The 21,698-nt window shown below is 36.3% G+C and overlaps 1 protein-coding gene across 1 annotated transcript in view; it reads right to left on the reverse strand.

Annotated features, from left to right (window-relative positions):
* The window catches only part of LOC113457650 (neurobeachin-like protein 1), a 69,820-nt gene that overhangs the window by 38,371 nt on the left and 9,751 nt on the right, over positions 1–21,698 (reverse strand). Inside the window, exons 3-7 of the mRNA XM_026786169.1 lie at positions 17,290–17,381; positions 16,714–16,875; positions 12,634–12,715; positions 11,675–11,802; positions 6,034–6,116 (exon numbers count right to left, since the gene is read on the reverse strand). Of these exons, the coding sequence (XP_026641970.1) occupies positions 6,034–6,116; positions 11,675–11,802; positions 12,634–12,715; positions 16,714–16,875; positions 17,290–17,381 (547 nt within the window). The remainder of the gene's footprint in view (positions 1–6,033; positions 6,117–11,674; positions 11,803–12,633; positions 12,716–16,713; positions 16,876–17,289; positions 17,382–21,698) is intronic.

Below are 21,698 nucleotides of genomic sequence, written 5' to 3' on the forward strand. Positions count from 1 at the left end.
TGTGAGTAATGAACAACCAACAGCAGTTCCTATGTGAGTAATGAACAACCAACAGCAGTTCCTATGTGAGCTGTTCTACTACGGTTCTCCTTCCAGGTATCACAGAAGCCTGATCTCTGCCACCCAGAAATCAGCACAGTTGGTTAGAAGAGCAGGCTTAAATTTTGCTGGAACTTAACCAGAGCAAATGGGAAAATATGTACACTGACTTAAAATACCTTTCTTGGTAATACATGCACATACTGCCCTCTGGAGGAAAAAGATTTTATTTTAATACTAAAAGCAATCCCATCAATTATGGACTCATTAGAGACAATACATTTTCTGGCTGAAATAGCAGCGGTCCATTACAAAGGATACCAAATAAGAAGTCATTTAGGAAACTAAGAAATGAGAGGCAGCAGGTAAACAGGCAGCTGACTATCCCTTACCACATGTTAGTGCTCCTTGCACACGACCTTTCCACCTCAACCTGTATAGGTCACAGAAGCATCTGAAGCCCTCTTTCTGGAAATTAATCCTCCACTTAGCTTTTCAGGTACTCTTTAAAATAAAAATGTGTCTTCATCTGCTTCCCAAATCACTCAATTTATATCCAAATTCTGGGAAGTTGATACTATCTTCATTCCTTTTAGAGACCTTACTCTTCTAAAATGGTATAACATTCTAATCAGACCACTAAGTAGTTTTTAAAAATTATGCCCAGAGATTGAGTATATCTAAAGAGCGGTATTAACAAGAGCCTACATAAGACGTCAAACAGCTTTTGGCCTAACCCCTTCCGAGGTGATTTATCAATGCCTTTTTCTATATGTAGATCTGTTTCACGAGGCAGAAACCCAGTCATCCATTGAATATCCTTCTAAGCCTAACAAACCATCAGGCTATAAAAACCACAGATTACAGAGACTGCCTAAGGGTTATGGAGATTGTCTAAACTGCTTTTAATGTGAAAAATGGGTGTTAATATAAACTTACATGGAGGCGCCTAATAGCTATCAACTGACTGGCTCTTTCTTTCCTTGTGCATTTATTTATTTACCATGTGGGAAAGGAGGCACATGTTTTCATGTATGGCACCAGTATAGATGTCAGAGGATCACTTTGGGGGGGGGGACTCATTCTTCTGTGAGGATGTGGCCACTGGTAAGGTTCCCATGTTCCAATGAATGACTTTGCTATCATGCATATATGTGTAACAATAACTGGAGTTATCAGGTTATTTTAAAAAAAACTCATGAAGTTTGTGAAAGGTATGTTTTGAGGAAAATATAGGAGGAATTGGAGGGATAATGAGAGTAAATATGATAATATTTCATTGGATGTGTACATGAAATTCTCAATAATAAAAAAAGTTTTAGAAAAAGCTAAGCCTTGCTATTTGTATTTGGTTCTTGTTAGTCTTATTCTTTTCATACCCAAGATAAAATGTAGTTCTCTTAGGACTAGAGAGAAGGCTCTATGGTAGAAAGCAACTGTTGCTCTTGTAGAGGACCACAGTTTGATTCCAAGTAGCCACACTGTAGTTCACAAATCATCTTTAACTGTTGTTCCAAGGAATCTGATGTTATCTTGTGACATCTATTGTATGTGGTTCATAGGTATACATACAGCAAAACATTCACATAAAATAAGTAAATCTAATTTTTAAAAGTAAAAATTAAACTGGGTGTGGTGGCACATGCCTTTATTCCCAGCACTCAGGAGGGAGAGTGAGTTCAAGAACAGCCTGGTCTACAGAGTAAGTTCCATGACATCTAGGACTACACAGAGAAGCCGTCTCAAAAAGATCAAAATAAATAAATCAAATAAACATAAAAACTGTTCTTTATTCATGCCCAAGACTATGCTCATGGCAACAGAGAAGATAAAAGTTGAGTCAATAGACATACCTGATGTGAAATTCCCCTCTGTATGTTGTGAATACAATTGTTTAATAAAGAAACTGCCTTAGGCCTGTGATAGGATAGAGTAGAGATAGTCAGGGAAAACTAAACTGAATGTTGGAAAAAGGTGGGGGAGTCAGGGAGAAGCCAAGCAGCAGCCGCCAGAGACAGTCATGTTAGGATTTTGCCTTGCCGGTAGGCCACGAACCTCATGGTAACATAAAAAATAATGGAAATAGGTTAAGATGTAAAAGCTAGCTAATAAGAAGTTAGAACTAATAGGCCAAGCAGTGATTTAATTAATATAGTTTCTGTGTGGTTATCTGTGGTCTGAGCTGCCAGGCGGCCGGGAAACAAACAAGCGGCCACATTTACCCACACATACCCACTCCCACTACTCTGGACTTCAATAGTACATACTCTTCTTCAAGGCTATGACTAAAGTCCTCTACAACTGACTATCCCAGAGCTAGTTCTTTTTCTTTAAACCTGGTTGCTAGATAGGATACTTCCCCAATGCTCTAGTAATTAGAATTGAAATCAAAAAAGACAAGAGATTGATTGATTGATTGATTGATTGATTGATTGATTGATTTTTGGTTTTTCGAGACAGGGTTTCTCTGTGGCTTTGGAGCCTGTCCTGGAACTAGCTCTGTAGACCAGGCTGGTCTCCAACTCACAGAGATCCGCCTGCCTCTGCCTCCTGAGTGCTGGGATTAAAGGCGTGCGCCACCATCGCCCGGCGACAAGAGCTTTAAAAGGATGAAACAAAGGCAGCAGTGCTAAGATATATGCTAAGCCTTGCCTTTCCAGCACTCCTTTCACAACAATTAAATAATCAAGACATCAGGATATTTTCAAATCTGAGGAAAAACTATATAAAAGACTAACAAAAGATGTTTAAGTCAGAAAATCTTTTAATACTGAAAACAACAGATCTGTATTTGTTCATGTATCCCAGTGGTATTATTTATATAGGACTGATCTCCATTGATGTAACATAGAATTTAATACTGAGAACAACAGATCTGTGATTGTTCATGTATCCCAGTGGTATTATTTATATAGGACTGATCTCCGTTGATGTAACATAGAATTTAATACTGAGAACAACAGATCTGTGATTGTTCATGTATCCCAGTGGTATTATTTATATAGGACTGATCTCCGTTGATGTAACATAGAATTTAATACTGAGAACAACAGATCTGTGATTGTTCATGTATCCCAGTGGTATTATTTATATAGGACTGATCTCCATTGATGTAAAATAGGATTGCCTGCCTTTGATTTCTCAGAATGGCAAGTTACTGAGTAGGTCATGAAGTTGAGAATATGATGGTCAGCTCCTAATGGCATTTAATGGCTCTAAAGCACTACTATCCTTTGGTCCTGGCTGCTCTTAGGATGAAGTGACAGGTATAGACTAGGATTTCTAAATATAAGATCAAAAAGAAAAAATTCTGATTATCCTGCTATTTACCTATCTACCTATGCTACAACATGGTTGGAACCTGAATATTTTCATTGGTGTAACTAGTTAGCTTTTGTTAGAAGATTGATTCTACCCCTGTGGAGATCAGCTACAACTTACATTCTACCCAGTGCCTTGCTAAGCTGCAAACATTGGAAGTCCACACAGGGCAAGACAATAGGGTCAGCTCACTGTAGCCAGGTTCAAGGCACCCTGAGTTGCCTGGTAGTCTATCTAGTACCTTCACTAACCTTAACTAAACTTGAAGACCCTCTTTCCTCAAAAGTCTATAAATGTATTTTCCTTTGTTCTCGTTTTTGTTGTTACTCCTACTCCAGATTCCACAGCAGGAGGGCAGCATCACTAAAGGATGTTTCCTTAAATCTGATTCAGTGCATCTCTCTAGTGAATCTCAAAAGAATCTTTATTACTTAAAACAGTTTTTATTCCATCTACAGATATAGAGAATGTCATTTTGGCATATTAAAATTCTTATTATACACATATTTAGGAAGTTATAAATTATATAGCTCAGAAAATTTCTCTTAATTCTAAAGTATGAATTATTTTATTTAAAAAGCAACTGTACAAAAGTACTATATTGGGGGGGGGGACCTAAGTCATCCCCCGCCCCAGGAAACAGAATGTTAATGAACTTCCCCCTCAGTTTTCCTTTGTTTAAAAAGAAAGCTGTTTGGAAAATAAATGGTGACTTTTCAGGATGTGATTTGAGATTCTCAGGATCTGAAAGATCCCTGAACTCCCTCCAAATACTGTCATATGAATAGCATCTTCATTTCCATGCCTCTACTCTGGTATAAGAAATTACTTATGTCGAGGCTGGTCCCCGACAAGCTTGAAACACGTACCCCCTTGCTTTCTTCCAATTTCTCCCTTTTAGAATGAGAATCTAAATCCTATTCTGGATTCACCATTGTATTTTAGAAGTACCTATCACAGGTTCACAGCTGTGAATGCATCTGAGTTTTGTTCATATCTGATTAATAATTAGAGGAGATTTTGGATTCTAGACTATTGAGAACCAATACTGGAATGTGTTAAGACGTTTGGATTACCAGGATGAAATAAACATATTTTGCAAGTGATAAAACATTACTGGGGTGGGGGGGGGGGGGAACAGTATAGACTCGGCTATCCCTCCAAAACTCAAATACTGATGCCTTAACTCACACACACCCATGCCTATACTAGAGCCTGAGCTTTTGAAGAAGAGATTAAGATTAGATAAGATCAGAGAAGGGATTGCCTGAAACAACAAAATTGATGCTCTTGTTGGAAGAGGTATCAGTCCTTCTAAAATCTGAGAGTACAAGGAGACTACCAGCAGGCTACAAAAATACCTCACCAAAACCAATCCCTTGTAGGACCTGGCTCTTACAATGTCAAGCCTCCAAAACTATGAGAAAATAAACTTCTGTGTTTAAGTCACAATCTCAAGTATTCTGTTATAGCAGTCAAAGCATACTAGAATGTGTGAATATGTTTTATTACCATTGGTTAATAAAGAAGCTGCTTTGGCCTATGGCAGTGCATAATACAGCCAGGCAGGAAAACTAAACTGAATAGAGGGGATGTCTGCAGCCACAAAGGAAGCAAGAATTGAGGTAACAAACCATGAGCCTTATGGTAAAATATAAAACAATAAAAATGAGTTAATTTAAGATGTAAGTTAGTTAATAAGAACCCCGAGCTAACAGGCCAAAGAGAATATAATTAATATTAAGTCTCAGAGTGGTTATTTCATAAGCAGCTTTGGGAACAGGTGGGCAGAGAAATACCAGTCCAGGAGGACCAGTGGGACAGAGAATACTTCTAGCTACAATATCTCAATAATGCAGTTACGAAGTAAAACCAGTGCATGAGAATCAAGGACTGAACCAACTGAATTACATTCCCACCTCAGCACTATTTATTTCCAGATGTTTACCTACATGTATATATGTGCACCATGTGTACACAGAGCCCAGAAAGGCCAGAAAAGGGACTGGAATTGGGAACCAACCATGGCCCTCAACAAAAGCAGCACGCACTCTTGACTACTAAGTCATCTATCTCTCTAGCCTCCAGCACAATCATTTCTAAGAGTGAAAACCAGCCATGTATGGTGGCAGGTGCCTGTAATGCCAGCACTCAGAATGAGATCAAGTCATACTCAGCTACAGCAAGTTTGAGGTCAAGCTAGGAGACAAGGAACCCTGCTTCAACATAAAAACAACAGTGAGGGTGAAACCAGAACATATATATAGCCATGTGCATACAAACTAGTCACATCACTTAATGGGTGCTAACTGGATTGTTTTCTAGTTTTAAGGCTCAAATGGAAGGTTTGGTGCATGCTAAACATATATTCTCTGAATATCTCTCAAGATTTCTCATTTTAGTTAAAGATTGGGAAGTTCTAAAATACGCAATCTTTAAAATGTTCAGCTCACAGAAACAACAGATCAGCTCTTAAAAAGAATTAAATGGAGAAAATTAATCAAACCGAGAACCATTAGCACAACCAAACACAAATTAACTAACCTTGTGGTTTTGTTCTTTAGTAGCCTTTACTTTATAAAATCACAAACCAAATTAAGGTCAAAATCGGAGTAAGAAAAAAGACACTAATCAGCAGTGACCAAAATCAAAGTAAAGTAGGGTGTTACTTACGATAAAAGAAAGGAACAAACTCCACTGTGAGAGAAGCTGGCTTGTATTTCTGTCTGCTCTTTTCCACAGAACTAAGGATTCGTCTATCATTAAAAAAAAAAGTCAATAACAAATTATAACATGAAAAAGCAGAGGTGGCACAATTTAAAAAACAATTTCAAAACAAATTTAACATGCTGATTTTGGTTTGCATACTGAATAAACATCTTCAGGACTGGTACAATGTTCAAAGAGAAGTTGAAAAAAAAACTTAACGATTAGAGAACATTTTTATTACGCATTGTGATAGCCAACTTAAGTCTCCAAATAACTGGGAATTTAAAAAGAAGCCAGCATTTAAATTCCCAATCTGCAGAAGAAATTGCAAGGCAGTCCTGAGAAAGTGATAGCTAAGACTATGACAGAATTCCTCGGAAACCGCAGAAGCCAGTGACTGACCTGTGCTTTACTGAGGTTTTATTCAGATACAGTGAGTCCAGACCTTTAAGTTCCCTCATTTTAAGGATGCAAATTTAGTAAAAAAAAAAAAAAAAGGGGGGGGGGTATCTTTTAATGAAGACTCCAGGAGTTTTCATGGATATTTTCTATAAACTTTAACAAGGTCAAAAAAAAATGTATGCAGGCTTTTACTAAGAGCACGTCAGTCATTTCAGTTCAACACGAAATAAAATCGCTTAGATAGCCAAGGTGATAAAAATATTGGAGAATAAAGCCTGTTATAACCAATAATATTATCAAATAGTGGAATGGCGAAATTAACAACTAAAATTAAAATTATAGGGATTCTTATCATGTTCTGAAAAGTATGTTTAATATTATTAAAAACACTGAATGGAAAAATACCTGAAACTACCCAGAAATTCTGTATATCTTTAGGCTACAGGTATACACCAGTCTCCCCCTTTCTAATAAGAAGTTCTTATTTGGACTTTGCTTGGTGCTTTCTCACAATTAGGCTTAGACTATGCATTCATAGTTGAACTACTAAATATTACAGAGACAATAACATCTTTCTCAGTATCATGTGTGAAGTTCTCACTGATCATAATTTTGGTTACCCAGTCAGCTTTATTATAGTGAATAATACTGACATTATTAATTTTTCACTTACAAGTAACTAGTAATTTATACAAAGACATTTTAAGCATTTATATATTATGCTGCTAATCAGAACTTGCCTCTAGATTTATCATTTATTAATGATCTGTGACTGACACAATCTTATACTCTGACACATAAATCAAAATGCTGACTTTCTTTCAACTCCAACATCATCTCTGTATTTATTAATTGGCACTTCATAATCTACTACTACAAGAAATTTAATTTTTTCTTTATCAAGTTACTTAGTAGTGGTATGAATTCATAATTTTTTTCTTAATAGTTTATTATTCTTTTCTGTGATTATTTTTTGTGCATATATTGTCACATTTGGTAAACAGAGCTTAGGGCATAACTAACCAATTTTTTTTCTCCATGGACAGGCAATGATACCTACTAAACTTACAATAAGCACAGTAATGAACTAATAAACATTTGAATAAACAAACAAGCATTTTATATACCCCTGCCCCCAGCCTGGTGGTAGGATGGAATCTGGTCTCTAGGGAATGGTAGGGAAAGCATTTTACCACTGAGCTATATCTTAGACCCATACTTTAAGGAGAGGGTTTTGCTGCTGTTGCTGTTGGGTTTTTCATTTTGTTTTATTAGTATACTTTAGTTCCTCTGAGTTACTATTTAAGAATCTCCAAGTACAATCGAAATAAAGTTAACAGATTAAGGTAATTTCCATGAAATATTAAAAACATCCTTTATGACATTTAAAAACTCTTCATTTTAAACGTTCCTGAATATGAAACTATGCTGCTTTAACTTACATTTGTTCTACCTGATTCTTTTGGTAAATAGTACACTTATTAGAAATGACCATTTAATTTCACAATCAGTTTAAAGAAAAGATACAAGCTACTGCTATGAGTCATTTGGATAGGTCTTCCATATTTTTCCTTGTAAGTGTATGACTGAATCTATCAAGTCAAAAACATTGAAATCTTTCCTTACTTTGCCACTTGCCACTGAAGCAGCTCTACTACTGAAGAAACTAAAAACTTCCTAGAATTCAACAAAAATGAAGGCACAACGAATCCAAACCTATGGGACACTATGAAAGCAGTGCTAGGAGGAAAGTTCATAGCACCAAGTGCCCACATAAAGAAACTGGAGAAAGTCACGTTTCTGACTTGAGAGCACACCTGAAAGCTCTAGAGCAAAAAGAAGCAGACTCACCCAGGAGGAGTAGAAGACAACAAAAATCAAACTGAGGGCTGAAATCAACAAAATTGAAACAAAGAAAACAATACAAAGAATCAATGAAACAAAGAGCTGTTTCTTTGAGAAAATCAACAAGATTGACAAACCCTTATCCAAACTAATCAAAATATGGAGAGAGAACATCCAAATTAACAAAATCAGAAATGAAAAGGGGGACAAACAACAGACACTGAGGAAATACAGAGAATCATTAGGTAATACATAGAAAATCTGTACTCCACAAAATTGAAAAATGCAAAAGAAATGCACAATTTTTTAGATGTATACCATATAACGAAATAAAATCAAGACCAGATGAGCAATTTAAATAGACTTATGAGCTGCAAGGAAATAGAAGCTGCCATCAAAATCAAAAATCTCCCAATCAAAAAAAAAAGCCCAGGGCCGGATGGTTTCAATGCAGAATTCTACCACATCTTCCAAGAAGAGCTAATACCTATACTCCTTGAAGGGTTCCACATAATAGAAACAAAAGGAACATTGCCAAACTCTTTTTATGAGGCTACAGTTACCCTGATACCAAAACTACACAAAGACTCAACCAAGAAAGAGAATCACAGACCAGTCTCACTCATGAACATCAATGCAAAAATTCTCAATAAAATACCGGCAAGCCGAATCCAACAACACATCAAAAAAATCATCCACCATGATCAAGTCAGCTTCATTCCAGAGATTAGGGGTTCAACATACAAAAATCTATCAATGTAATCCATCATATAAATAAAATGAAAGAAAAAAAAACATAATCATTTCATTAGATGCTGAAAAAGCATTCAACAAAATCCAACACCCCTTCATGATAAAGGTCTTGGAGGATCAGGGATACAAGGAACATATCTAAATATAATAAAAGCAATATACAGCAAGTGACAGCCAACATCAAATTAAATAGAGAGAAACTCAAAGCGATTCCACTAAAATCAGGAACTAGACAAAGCTGTCCACTCTCTCCGTATCTCTTCAACATAGTTCTTGAACTTTTAGCAATAGCAATTAAGACAACAAAAGGAGATCAAAGGGATTCAGATTGGAAAGAAAGAAATCAAACTTTGTTATTTGCAGATGATATGATAGTATATAAAAGAGACCCCAAAACCTCTACCAGAGAACTCCTACAGCTGATAGATACCTTCAGTGATGTGCAGGACACACAGAACAACTAAAAAAAAAATGAGTAGCCCTCCCATATAAAAATGATAAAAAAGCTGAGGGGGAAATCAGAGAAACATCACCTTTCACGATAGCCACAAATCACATAACATATCTTGGGGTAACACTAACCAAGGCAGTGAAAGACCTTTTTGACAAGAACTTTAATTCTTTGAAAAAATAAATTGAAAAAGATACCAGAAAATGAAAAGATCTCCATGCTCTTGAATAGGAAGGATCAACATAGTAAAAATGGCAATCCTACCAAAGCAATCTATAGATTCAATGAAATACACATGAAAATCCCAACACAATTCTTCACAGACCTTGAAAGAACAATAATCAAATTCATATGGAATACCAAAAAACCCAGGATAGCCATATAAAGGAACTACCGAAGGCATCACCATCCCTGACATCAAGCTCTATTACAGAGCTACAGTAATGAAAACAGCTTGGTATTGTCATAAAAACAGAGATGTTAACCAATGGAATTGAAGACACAGATGTTAATCCACACACTTATGAACACCTGATTTTTGACAAAGAAGCTAAAATAATATAATGGGGGAAAAAAGTATCTTCAACAAATGGTGCTGGCATAACTGGATGTCAACATGTAGAAGAATGAAAATAAATCCATATCTATCCCCATGCACAAAACTCAAGTCCAAATGGATTAAAGATCTTGATATAAATCTGACCACACTGAACCTGATAGAAGAGAAAGTGAGAAGTAGCCTTCAATGCATGGGCACAGGAGACCACTTCCTAAATATAACACCATTAGCACAGACACTGAGAGCAACAATAAATAAATGGGACCGCCTGAAACTGAGAAGTTTCTATAAAGCAAAGGACACAGTCAATAAGACAAAAAGGGAATGGGAAAATAACTTCACCAACCCAACAACAGTCAAAGGATTGATCTCCAAAATATATAAAGAACTCAAGAAATTAGACATTAAAGTTCTAATTAATAACCCAATTAAAATTTGGGTACTAAACTAAACAGAGAATTTTCAAAAGAAGAATCTCAAATGACCAAAATATACTTAAGGAAATGTTCATCTTCCTTAGCTAACAAGTCAATGAAAATTAAAACAACTCTGAGATACCATCTTACACCTGTCAGAATGGCTAAGATCAAAAACACCAATGATATCTTATGCTGGAGAGGCTGTAGAATAAGGGAAACATCCTTCCATTGCTGGTAGGAATGCAAACTTGTTCTACCCCTTTGGAAATCAGTAATGGCGGTTTCTCAGAAAACTGGGAATCAACCTACCTCAGGATCCAGCAATACTATCCTTGTGTGTATGTACAATGGACATGTGCAAACATGTGTGAAGAGGCACACAGTGTATGCATGAAGAACAAAGGACAATTTCAGGCATCAATTCTGGCGTTTTCCATTTTGTTTGAGACAATGTCTCTTGGATTTCTATTGCATGAGCCAGGTTAGCTTGCCTGTGAACCTCCAGGGTTTTTCTTGTCTCCACTACCAATTTCTTCATAAGAACACCATGAGTATAGACTTTTATGCTCTCAGATCAAGCTTTACATGAGCGCAGGTCCTCAAGCATATGTTGCTCATAAGCTCACTGAGCCACCTCGTCAGGCCAATACTGAGGCTTTAACATTATGGTCACATCCGTGGTGCAGGCCTTTAATCTTAGCACTCCAGAGGCAGTGATGTAGGAGAGTCTTCTGTTTTGTGTTGATTTCATTAATAAAGAAACTGCCTTGGCCCTTTAACAGGACAGAAAATTAGGTAGGTGTAGTAGACAGACAGAATGCTGGGAGAAAGATGCTGAGTCAGGCAGTCACCATGATTCTCCCACCAGAAACAGACGCAGGTTAAGATCTCCCTGGTAAGCCACACCTCGTGGGGCTACACAGATTATTAAAAATGGGTTAACTGAGATGTGAGAGTTAGCCAATAAGAGGCTGGAACTAATGAGCCAGGCAGTGTTCAAAAGAATACAGTTTCCGTGTAATTACTTTGGGTAAAGCTAGCCGTGTGGAGCTGGGCAGGAACGCAGCCCACCCCAGCTCCTACTACAAGGCAGGTGACTCTCTCATTTAACAAGTTGTAAGCCAGACAAGTTACAAAGTAAGACTCAATCTCAACAGTATCATTTATAAGACATACCCTGAAATTCTATGTCTCCAATTTCTATAAGGATCATATAAACTTTCACAGAATGCCAATGCATGGATCACAAATTCTTCAATAGATGTCTGATCAGCCATTTCCTTTTCCTTTTTTTTGCTTTTTAACTGAGAATAAAATTAAACATAAAAGTAAGGGCATGTTTCAATTATCAGCTTTTAATAAGTCATTTTTGTTTACAGAAGCCTAATTTTGCTTTTGATTCCGTATGAGTCATTTAATTATATGGATTAGATACATTCTCTCAGATATTAAATTCTTCCTAGAGTAAGTTTAAAATAGTCAAACATCTTTGGAAATCATACTTTTCAGCAAGATTTATAATCAATTCATACATAAAATGAAACATTGTGATATTTTTAAAAACTATAAAAAAATTTTAAATTAAAATAAAGTGTCAGGCAATGGTGGTGCACGCTGCCTTTAATCCCAGCACTCGGGAGTAGGAGACAGAGGCAGGTGGGTCTCTGTGAGTTCGAGGCCAGCCTGGTCTACAAATTGAGTTCCAGGACAGCCAAGGCTACACAGAGAATTTGCCTGTCTCGAAAAAACAAAACCAACCAACCAACTAACAAACAAAAAGTATAAATAGCTAGTCTATTTTTAGAAAATAAAGGATTTGAGACTGGAGAGATGACTCAGTGATTAACCAGAGAAGCCAGGTTCAATTCTCAGCAGCTACATGGCAGTTCACAACTATTTGTAACTCCAGTTACAAGAGCTCCAATACCCTTATACAGGCAAACTAATGTACATAAAATAAAAATGAATAAATCATCTTTTAAAAAATAAAATACAAGATTTATAAGATAGATTATCTTTTCAATTACTACCTTCTTTGAAAACATTTAGCTACGTTAATAACAATATTTAAAAAAAACAAAGTAAAACCTAGTTAGTCTCAATAAAGCAACAAAAAGGAATGTATTCACACCTACTTGCTGAATATACAGTGTTGTCATGGTAATAACATGATTAATATAGGAGCAAGTCCCAATTTCTTCTACATTTGATAAATTCCTAGAAGATAAAAGAATAACATTCATTATATATGAGCAATATATTGCTAGTGTATTCAGCGTGGATCCTGAGAACTGATACTGGCAAATAAAATATTAATGATATTAAAAAAGAAAATAATGCATAGAGCACTGCCATTATTCAAGTATGTACCATTACTTATTTCACTCTACTTTCTGAATTTTAGCTCCCTTATTTTGATTTATGTCCTATTTTGTAAACAGTATCAGAAGTCCCACAACACAAGGGGTATTGCCATCTTTAAATATTCTAAGAGGACATAGCATTACATTCCGTTTAAAGTAGAGAGTCCTTAAGGACTTTAGTTGTAACACATACTAAGCTAATTTTTTTTAAGATTTATTTATTTATTATGTATACAACATTCTGCCTTGATGTATGCCCGCACGCCAGAGGAGGGCGCCAGATCTCAGTACAGATGGTTGTGAGCCACCATGTGGTTGCTGGGAATTGAACACATGACCTCTGGAAGAGCAGCCAGTGCTCTTAACCTCTGAGCCATCTCTCCAGCCCCATACTAAGCTAATTTATGAGACCTAAATATTTTCTTGACATTACTGTTAAAAGTTTTGCAATAAACTAATAAAATTTTCCATTCTGAGACACTGTGATCTATAAAATTTTCTATCTTAAAATCTAGATGTTCAAAGAACAGGAAAAGTTAATAGACTTCACACCTTAAAAAATTAAACTATGACACCTTAGTGGTTTCTCTAACGTAGCAACAGTTAAAATTCTCTGTATTGGGACCAGAGATGGTTCAGTGGTTCACAACCATCTGTAACTCCAGATCAAGGGGATCTGACGTCCTTTAGCCTTCATAAGCAACTACCACATGTACATACACACTGTTTTAAATTTTAAAGTCTGTGTGTAGCCCACAATATACTACATATAAATAATATGTAGCATGAAAAATGTTCAACATCATCAGTATGAAAATGACTTCCAGATTCACTGGAAACACAAGAGCAAAAAAGACACTGGAAAGACAAGAGCAGAAAAGATGGGATATACAGAAACTGAAACCTTCAAGCTGGTACGATTTTAAATTCTAATAGTTGCTCTGGCAAACAGTTTGGCAGTTTCTTAAGAGATTAAAAATTGAGCATCATTGGGGATGGAAAGATGGCACAAAGGGTAAAGGCATCTGCCAGCAAGCCTGACAACCTGAATTAAATCCCAGCAACACCAGGAGACAACCAACTCTTCCAAACTCACTCACTCACACTCACTCACTCTCTCTCTCTCTCTCTCTCTCTCTCTCTCTCTCTCTCTCTCTCTCTCTCACACACACACACACACACACACACACACACACCTAATATACTATAATCAAAACAAAACTGAATGTCTTTATGAACTGATTAATAAGTTCTAAAACTGACTGTAGCAAAAGCACAATTTTTTTGTTTAAAAAAATGAATGACATTATTAAGTGGTCAATTACATGGCCTGTGAATTGTCTCTCAGCAGTTATGTAACAAAATTTAATTTTTTTTTTTTTTGGTTTTTCGAGACAGGGTTTCTCTGTGTAACAGAACCCTAGTTGTTCATGGACAAGGCTGGCCTTGACTTCACAGAGATCCACCTGCCGAGTGCTGGGATTAAAACGCCCAACTTTAAAAGTTATATGAGAATTACTGCTGGGAAAAGAGAAAGGTCCAGGGGAAATGGACCTATAGGTAAAATTTTATTGAACTGTTCTTTGTTATCATTACAGTCCTACAAATAGCGAGAACACTTCATGTTTAGTAGGGATAGCCCATCTGGTTGGTAACCGCAGTAGCCTTTAAGGCTGCACCTCTGAAGCACAGGAAAAGCAGTGAAAGAACACTTACATATTAATAAAATGAACCCATCAACTGATAAGACAACCAAACATAACAACTGCCAGTGTGGGGACTACAGCGCTAGTGCCACCTATGCACTGTTTGATCCCACTCTCATGCATTCTTTCATTCTCAGAAATGAATTCTCTTCTTCCCCTCTGCCTCCCATCCTCCCAAACAAAATAAAACAAATGGATCTACATAAAGAAGGACTTTCAGTTTCTGATCCAAATTGAAAGTCTAAGTGTCATCACTGTCATGTTCACAATTAGAAAAAAATCAAATGAACTGAATTTTTGTTTGTTTGCTTGAGACAGGGTTTCTCTGTGTAACAATCTTTCCTTTTCTTTTTAACAGATCCAACATAACAGTTTATCCAATACAACACCAAACATATATTGAGTAGTTATAGCTTAGAGATAAGTGAAATGAATTACAGTAGCATTTGTTTGGTTTTGATTTTTCCTTTTATGTGTATAGGTGCTTTGCTTGCATGTATGTCTGGGTACCACTGTTGTCCAGTGCCCTCAGAGGTCAGAAGAAGGTATCACAATCCCTGCAACTGGAGTGACAGATGGCTGTGTGCTTCCATGTAGGTGCTGTGGATACAAGTGAATATAACCTGGTCCTTTGGAAGAGCCCAAAAATACAGCAACATTTTTAGAGACTTCAGAAGGAAAATCTAAGGTCTCTTAGACTGACTGATGACTTTGCAGATAAAAAAACTAAAAGCATAATCCATTTGGGGAAAAAAAGAGACTCACTAAAATTAAGAACTTCTGTGCCTCAGTATTAAGAGAATAAAAAGACAACTTGCAGACAATGAAAAAAAAAACATGTACCAATCATCTGGAAAAAAAACCTGTATATCAAAATATTTACAGACCTATCAAAATAAGAACACAATCCGATTTTAAAATTTGGTAAGACTTTTGTAGGTACTTCACCAAAAAACATTATGAATAGTCCCAAAAAAATGTTAAATATTTTATATCATTAAAGAACAGCAATAAATACTATACACCTATTGCAATAGCTAAAAGCTAAAAGAATGACTATTGATGGAGGCTGTTCGTTTCTTTCCCGGCTGCTCAGCCCAGAAATAATCACATAGACACTGTATTATTTGAAAAAAATAGTTATAATTATAATTTTCCTTATTTATGATAAAAGATAAAGTAGATGTAAATATTGTAACTGTAATTCTTGCTTGAAACCTGTTTTATTATATGTAATTTTACCATGTTAAGAGCTAAATCCTTCCTTTTTATTGAGACAGAAAAAGGTAGCTGATGTATGCTGTGAATGTTTTATTGCCATTAGTTAATAAAGAAGCTGTTTTTGGCCAATGGCTTAACAGAGTAAAGCCAGGCTGGAAGAGATAGCGAGAGACACTATATAGCCACCTACAGGAGACAGATGTACCTCACCTTGCTGGTCATGTGGCAATATACAAATTAATAGAAATGGGTTAATTTAAGATGTAAGAGCTAGCCAATAAGAAGCTAGAGCAACTAGTCAAGCAGTGATTTAATTAATACAATTTTTGTGTGATTACTTCGAATCTGGGTGGCCAGGCATAAACAAGCAGCCTCTGCCAACAAATGGTATCATCAAATACTGAAAAATGTGACTGGAGAAAAGGCTTGGCAGTTAAGAGCACTTGTTGCTCTTCCAGAGGACCCAGGTTCAATTCCCAGCACCCACATGGCAGCTCACAATTGTCCATAACTCCAATTCCAAAAGATCTGACACCCTCAAACAGACATGCATGTAGCAAAAATACCAATGAACATGAAATAAAAATTGGAAAATGGGGAACAATGAGAATCCTCATTCATTGACTGTGATAATGTTATAACCATGTGATATAGCATTATTGTTCCTAGGTATTTGTCTACATGGGTTGAAAATTATCCATATAAAACATGGACACAAATATTTATAACAGTTTTATAAATAACAGTCCCAAACTAGAAGCAACCAAGATATCCTTCAATATAGTTAAATAAACAAACAAACTGTGGTACCATTAAAGAATTATACAAACAAGTATCACTAACAAGTATTATTATAGTTTTGATAATAATTATGCTAAAATTTTTACTTTTAGAATAAAAATTTAAAAATTTTTACACCACATACCTGCAAAGAATAATAAAGAATTTGACGAGCAAAATTGACAATGCTTGTTGCTGTTCCTCTAACCCATCTGCTGTTTTCTGAACACAATGTAGCAGCTGGATCCTCAAAACCTGAAGAATATTATCAGGAAGCAAAGATATTCCTGGAGGCATATCATCTACCCTGTCAGATATGGGCAAGGAGATAGTGTTGAAACTTAAGACATATAATTAATTAATTAAATGTAATAACAAAATTTCAAGAGTGGCTGACTGTCAAGATTTGCAGCTTCCACCTGAAGTACAAACAGTCTTGTAGAGGACTCTGTCTTGCACGTGTGAAATCTGGGGCTGAACTGAGTAGCTAGTGTCAGACCACTGAGTGGATAGTAGCTCACCAAAGCAAAGAGGTTTCTAAGAGCCTGGTATAATACTGTCTAGGAAGACTGCTATGATCACTGTGCAATATCTGTCATGAGAACATGGTCATGCAGTAGTATCAAGCTGTTGGCAAAGATGCTGGTCTTACATTAATAAAATCCTTTTGCCAAAAATTAATAACCTCACCCAGTGGTAATAAACCAGTGTTTCTACATACCTGGTAGGAAGCTTTTCAAAGTCAACATCTAAAAATTGTTCATAACTTAAAACAAAATTGTCCAACCATAGTCTCAGGTAATCTGGATCTTTCTGAAATTGGAAGATCATCACAATATTATCTGTCAGAAAAGCAATGCTTTCACACATAAATAATACCTAAGTGGGAACAATAGCCATTCCCAGGATCACATCTGTCATCTGAGCATTCCCCTCCCCTTTGTCTCTTCAACAGTTCTTTATGGCAGTCAAATTTCAACAAGTAACTTAGGGAGTATAGACACTTAATCATTAAACATCATAACTTAAGCATTGATCTAAGGCAAAGGGATCACTAGCAAAGTTATTTGTTTATAAAATAAAAGCATTATGCTATAATCCAGAATCTCAAAGAATGTTCCCAGAATATATAACAATTGCTGACATTTCAGGATTTTTCTATTACTATATTGACTCAAAATCAGCTTATAAATCACCACTATCTACAACTTTACAAGACAAATCAGAAGGTAGAAATATTTTAGACAAAGAGTAGTACCATGAGAAATTTTGTAATACTTATTACTTGCTTTTTATGTTTCAAAGTAGAATGTTATTTGTCTATTTATTCAGTTATTTACCCACTAGGGCTAGAACTCCAAAAATACAAGTACCCAGGGTTCTCCTTATTAGTTTCTTTAAAAGAAAAATAAGCAGAGGATTACTTCTTGGTAAAAGTTAGGCGCAAAACAGTCACACACACACAGAGAGTAAAAAATTAATGCCTTTCTCTTCATATTTTATTTAGCAACTTTCTAGTATAAGGTTCAAATTCTACACCAATACTCTAGTATCGATCTACATTTTAAGCCCTTATTCTGACTCCATAGGTCAGTACTACCAAGTGTTGGGAAAGCATAGAATTCCCCTAAGAAACTGAACAATCACAGAGAAGAAAGGAACTGTTTCATTTAAGAAGCATAAAAGTATCTTCACTGGGCAGTGGTGGTGCATGCCTTTAATCCCAGCATTCAGAACACAGAGGCAGACGGTTTTGTGAGATTGAGGTCAGCCTGGTCTACAGAGCAAATTCCAAGAAAGACCTGAAAGCTACAGAGAAACCCTGTCTTGAAAAACTAAAAGGTATCCTCTATTTACTGGAAAATGCCTGGAACAGCAGGCATTTTTTACCTATATCTTTTTTTTGTTTGTTTGTTTTGCTTTGCTTTTCGAGACAGGGTTTCTCTGTAGCTTTGGAGCCTGTCCTGGAACAGGCTGGCCTCGAACTCACAGTGATCCACCCGTCTCTCCCTCTAAATTATGAGATTAAAGGCGTGTGCCATCACTGCCTGGCCTTAACCCATTTTCTTATTTATACCTTACACTATCCAGAAAGGGTTTGGTTTTCCTAATTTGAGAGATTACAAAAGAATGTATAACTTGTCCAAAGCCATAAACTAAAAACTGTAGTGCTGCAAAGATACATGAATCCAACAGGTGCCCATTCTACTACACCATACTGGCTGTGAGTCATGCATGCCAGCAGGGGTAGATTTAGTAGGTTAAAAAAAGAAAAGGATGGGTTCAGTCAGGAACCATCAAATCAAGGCTATAAAAATGTTAGCATACAAAATAGTAATATCTTGTACAGCTTGAAAGAATTTGTAGATAACTACACTTTGCTGTTAAGGGTCATAATAAGGAGCCTGAAATCAGAAACAGTAGTGATTGTATTATTTCTCTTCAGTATAGAACAATAAAAATGTAATCACTCGGATTCTCTTTACCAGTTTTCCAACAGAGCAGAGGATTACCTCTTAGTCACTCCCATGATTAAGTTCAGTATACTGAAACACCACAGCATGGTCTTACCTCCCTATCTGTACATTTACTAACACAACACACAAATATAAGAGTATTTCAAGACTGCTACAGTCAACTCAATATCACCTAGACTTAAATCCCAGCACTCAGGAGGCAAGAGGACTATGTGATCTAATACTGAGTTCCAGGCAAGCAAGAGCTACAATGTGAGTCCCCAGTTCAAGAAACAAAAATAAAAACAAACAAACAAAACAACAACATACCAATTGAATAAAAAGATAAAATGACACTAGGCAGTGGTGGCACACACCTTTAACCCCAGCACTCAGGAGGCAGAGACAGGTGAGTTCCAGGCTAGGCATGGAGAAACCCTGTCTCAAAAAAACAAAAACAAAACAAGCAAAAAATGGTTAACTACTGAATGCCAAAAACAAACACGTAAAATCTATGACCCAATTACCATTTTTCTGAAGTTTAGGAGTAGCCTGATATCTGAATCTCAATGTTTTCATACAAAATTACACTCAACAATGTTCTAAGAGTGGCAAACACGCCATACAGCAAACAGCACCAGAAGACCTAAAGATAAAAACTATCATTATAAACTATACTGACCCGAGTCAAAAGTAGCCATATGCAAACCCATACATATATGTCTTAGCTTCAGTGTTCAGTGGTGGAAAAACCCAGTCTTTACTACTAAAATAAGGAACAGGCAGTTTCCTTAATTCCAATAGAGCATACACTGGAGGTATTAGACAACACCACTAGACAAGAGAGATCCAGAAGCAGACTTAGCAGAACATTCATCATCTTGAGTAACTTTCAAATCTAAAGAACAGACAGACTTTTAGACCCACTTAAGATTCAAAAAAAAAAAAAGGCAAAAAGGAAAATTATAGAAAAATAAGAATTCCCAAGAGTACAGGGGCAGAAGAAATAAAAGAGTGACCTTGGCAGTGTAAAACCATAGCAGTTTAGTTTTTACTTGGTTTTCAGGGTTGCCACGAACTATTACTTATGTGCCTATCATTCTTCTCTTCCATGAAATCTTTATTGTGGCGCTCCCATTTTAGTTTTAACACTCTGTGTTAGCTTTGTGGTGCACATGCATTGACGATGTCTTCTGAATTCAGACTTTAGTATCAAGAGAAGTCACAAGTGGACTTGATGATGTATGTCTATGTCATCACAAGATCCTGGTTCAAGATTAAGTACATACACAGGACGTTTTAAGTTACTGATAAAAAAAAAAGTACACTTTACAAATAGCAGGGATATGAACAACTGTGACCAAGAAAGTGAACTGCAATAGAATGGATTCTTAATTTCAGTATATTACTTTGCAGTAAAAACTTTAAGTTGGGCGGTGGTGGTGCACACCTTTAATCCCAGCACTTGGGAGGCAGAGGCAGGTGGATCACTGAGTTTGAGGCCAGCCTAGTCTACAGAGTGCCAGAACAGGCTCCAAAGCCACTGATAAACCCTGACTCAAATAACAAAACAAAACAAAACAAAAAAGCAACTTTTTCGTTGTCGTTTGGGAAGGCTTAAGGTTTTTGGCTTTTTTAAACAGTGTGTCATACCTGACCTCAGTTTGCCTTGAACTTGGAGATCTATCTGCATTTTTCCCCATTGCTTGTGCCACCACCACCAACTCCCTTATAGAAAACTTGTGTAATTTTGCCGTAAAGGAAAAGCTGTAGCAAGGGCAACTCAACATGCAAACAGAATAACTCAGCAAAGCTTTATTCCTAAAACTGCAGTTTCAGAAAGCTATCAGACGTTGGTTTCTGGGATGCCTAACTTACATGTAAGAATCTTTAATGTTTGTGTTATTCCTATTAACTTGTTAGCTATGTCAATCATCTTAGGAGCAAACAATATTATTATACAAAATTATGAGAACATAATTCATGGAGTAATAAGTTCCTTACATCATACAACTCTAGAATTACAGAAGGATATTTGGAAATTTCAGACTATCTCAATGTTCTAGATGCCAAAATGTGGTCTACAGACCAATATTCTTGACCAGTTTAATGCAAAAAAAAAAAAAGAAAAAAAAACAAAGGGAAACCTTTTTAAACAATAAAAGCAGCATGGTAACCAATTTAATTCTAAATTTAATAACAAAAATGAGAAAGACAAGGGGTTTGTAGCTCAATAGTACTGCACATGTTTAGCATATGAGGACCTAGATTCATTCTCTAATACGATTAAATGAATAAATAAGTAGAGAACTTTTATTTTTAACATCTTTCATTATCACTCTTTATAGACTGCTTTACTGAAACTACCAACAACCTCCACAATGTCTGGAGGAGTAATTTTTTGAGTGTGAGAAAGAGAGACGCGCGCGCACACGCGTGTGTGTGTGTGTGTGTGTGTGTGTGTGTGTGTGTGTGTGTATGTACCAAGCAATCGTATAAAGTTCCTAACCTTCCACCTCTCTTGAGGTAGGGTCTCTTATTCACCACTGAGCACAGACTAACTGGTTCACCTGTCTCCAACTCACTGTAGCTAACTGGAATTACAGATGTGCACTAATGCCAGAACTCTAGCACCTACACTTCCAAAACAAGAATGTCATACACTGAGCCTCCT

This window comes from Microtus ochrogaster, linkage group LG4, assembly GCF_000317375.1.
Source record: "Microtus ochrogaster isolate Prairie Vole_2 linkage group LG4, MicOch1.0, whole genome shotgun sequence".
NCBI classification, from domain to species: domain Eukaryota; kingdom Metazoa; phylum Chordata; class Mammalia; order Rodentia; family Cricetidae; genus Microtus; species Microtus ochrogaster.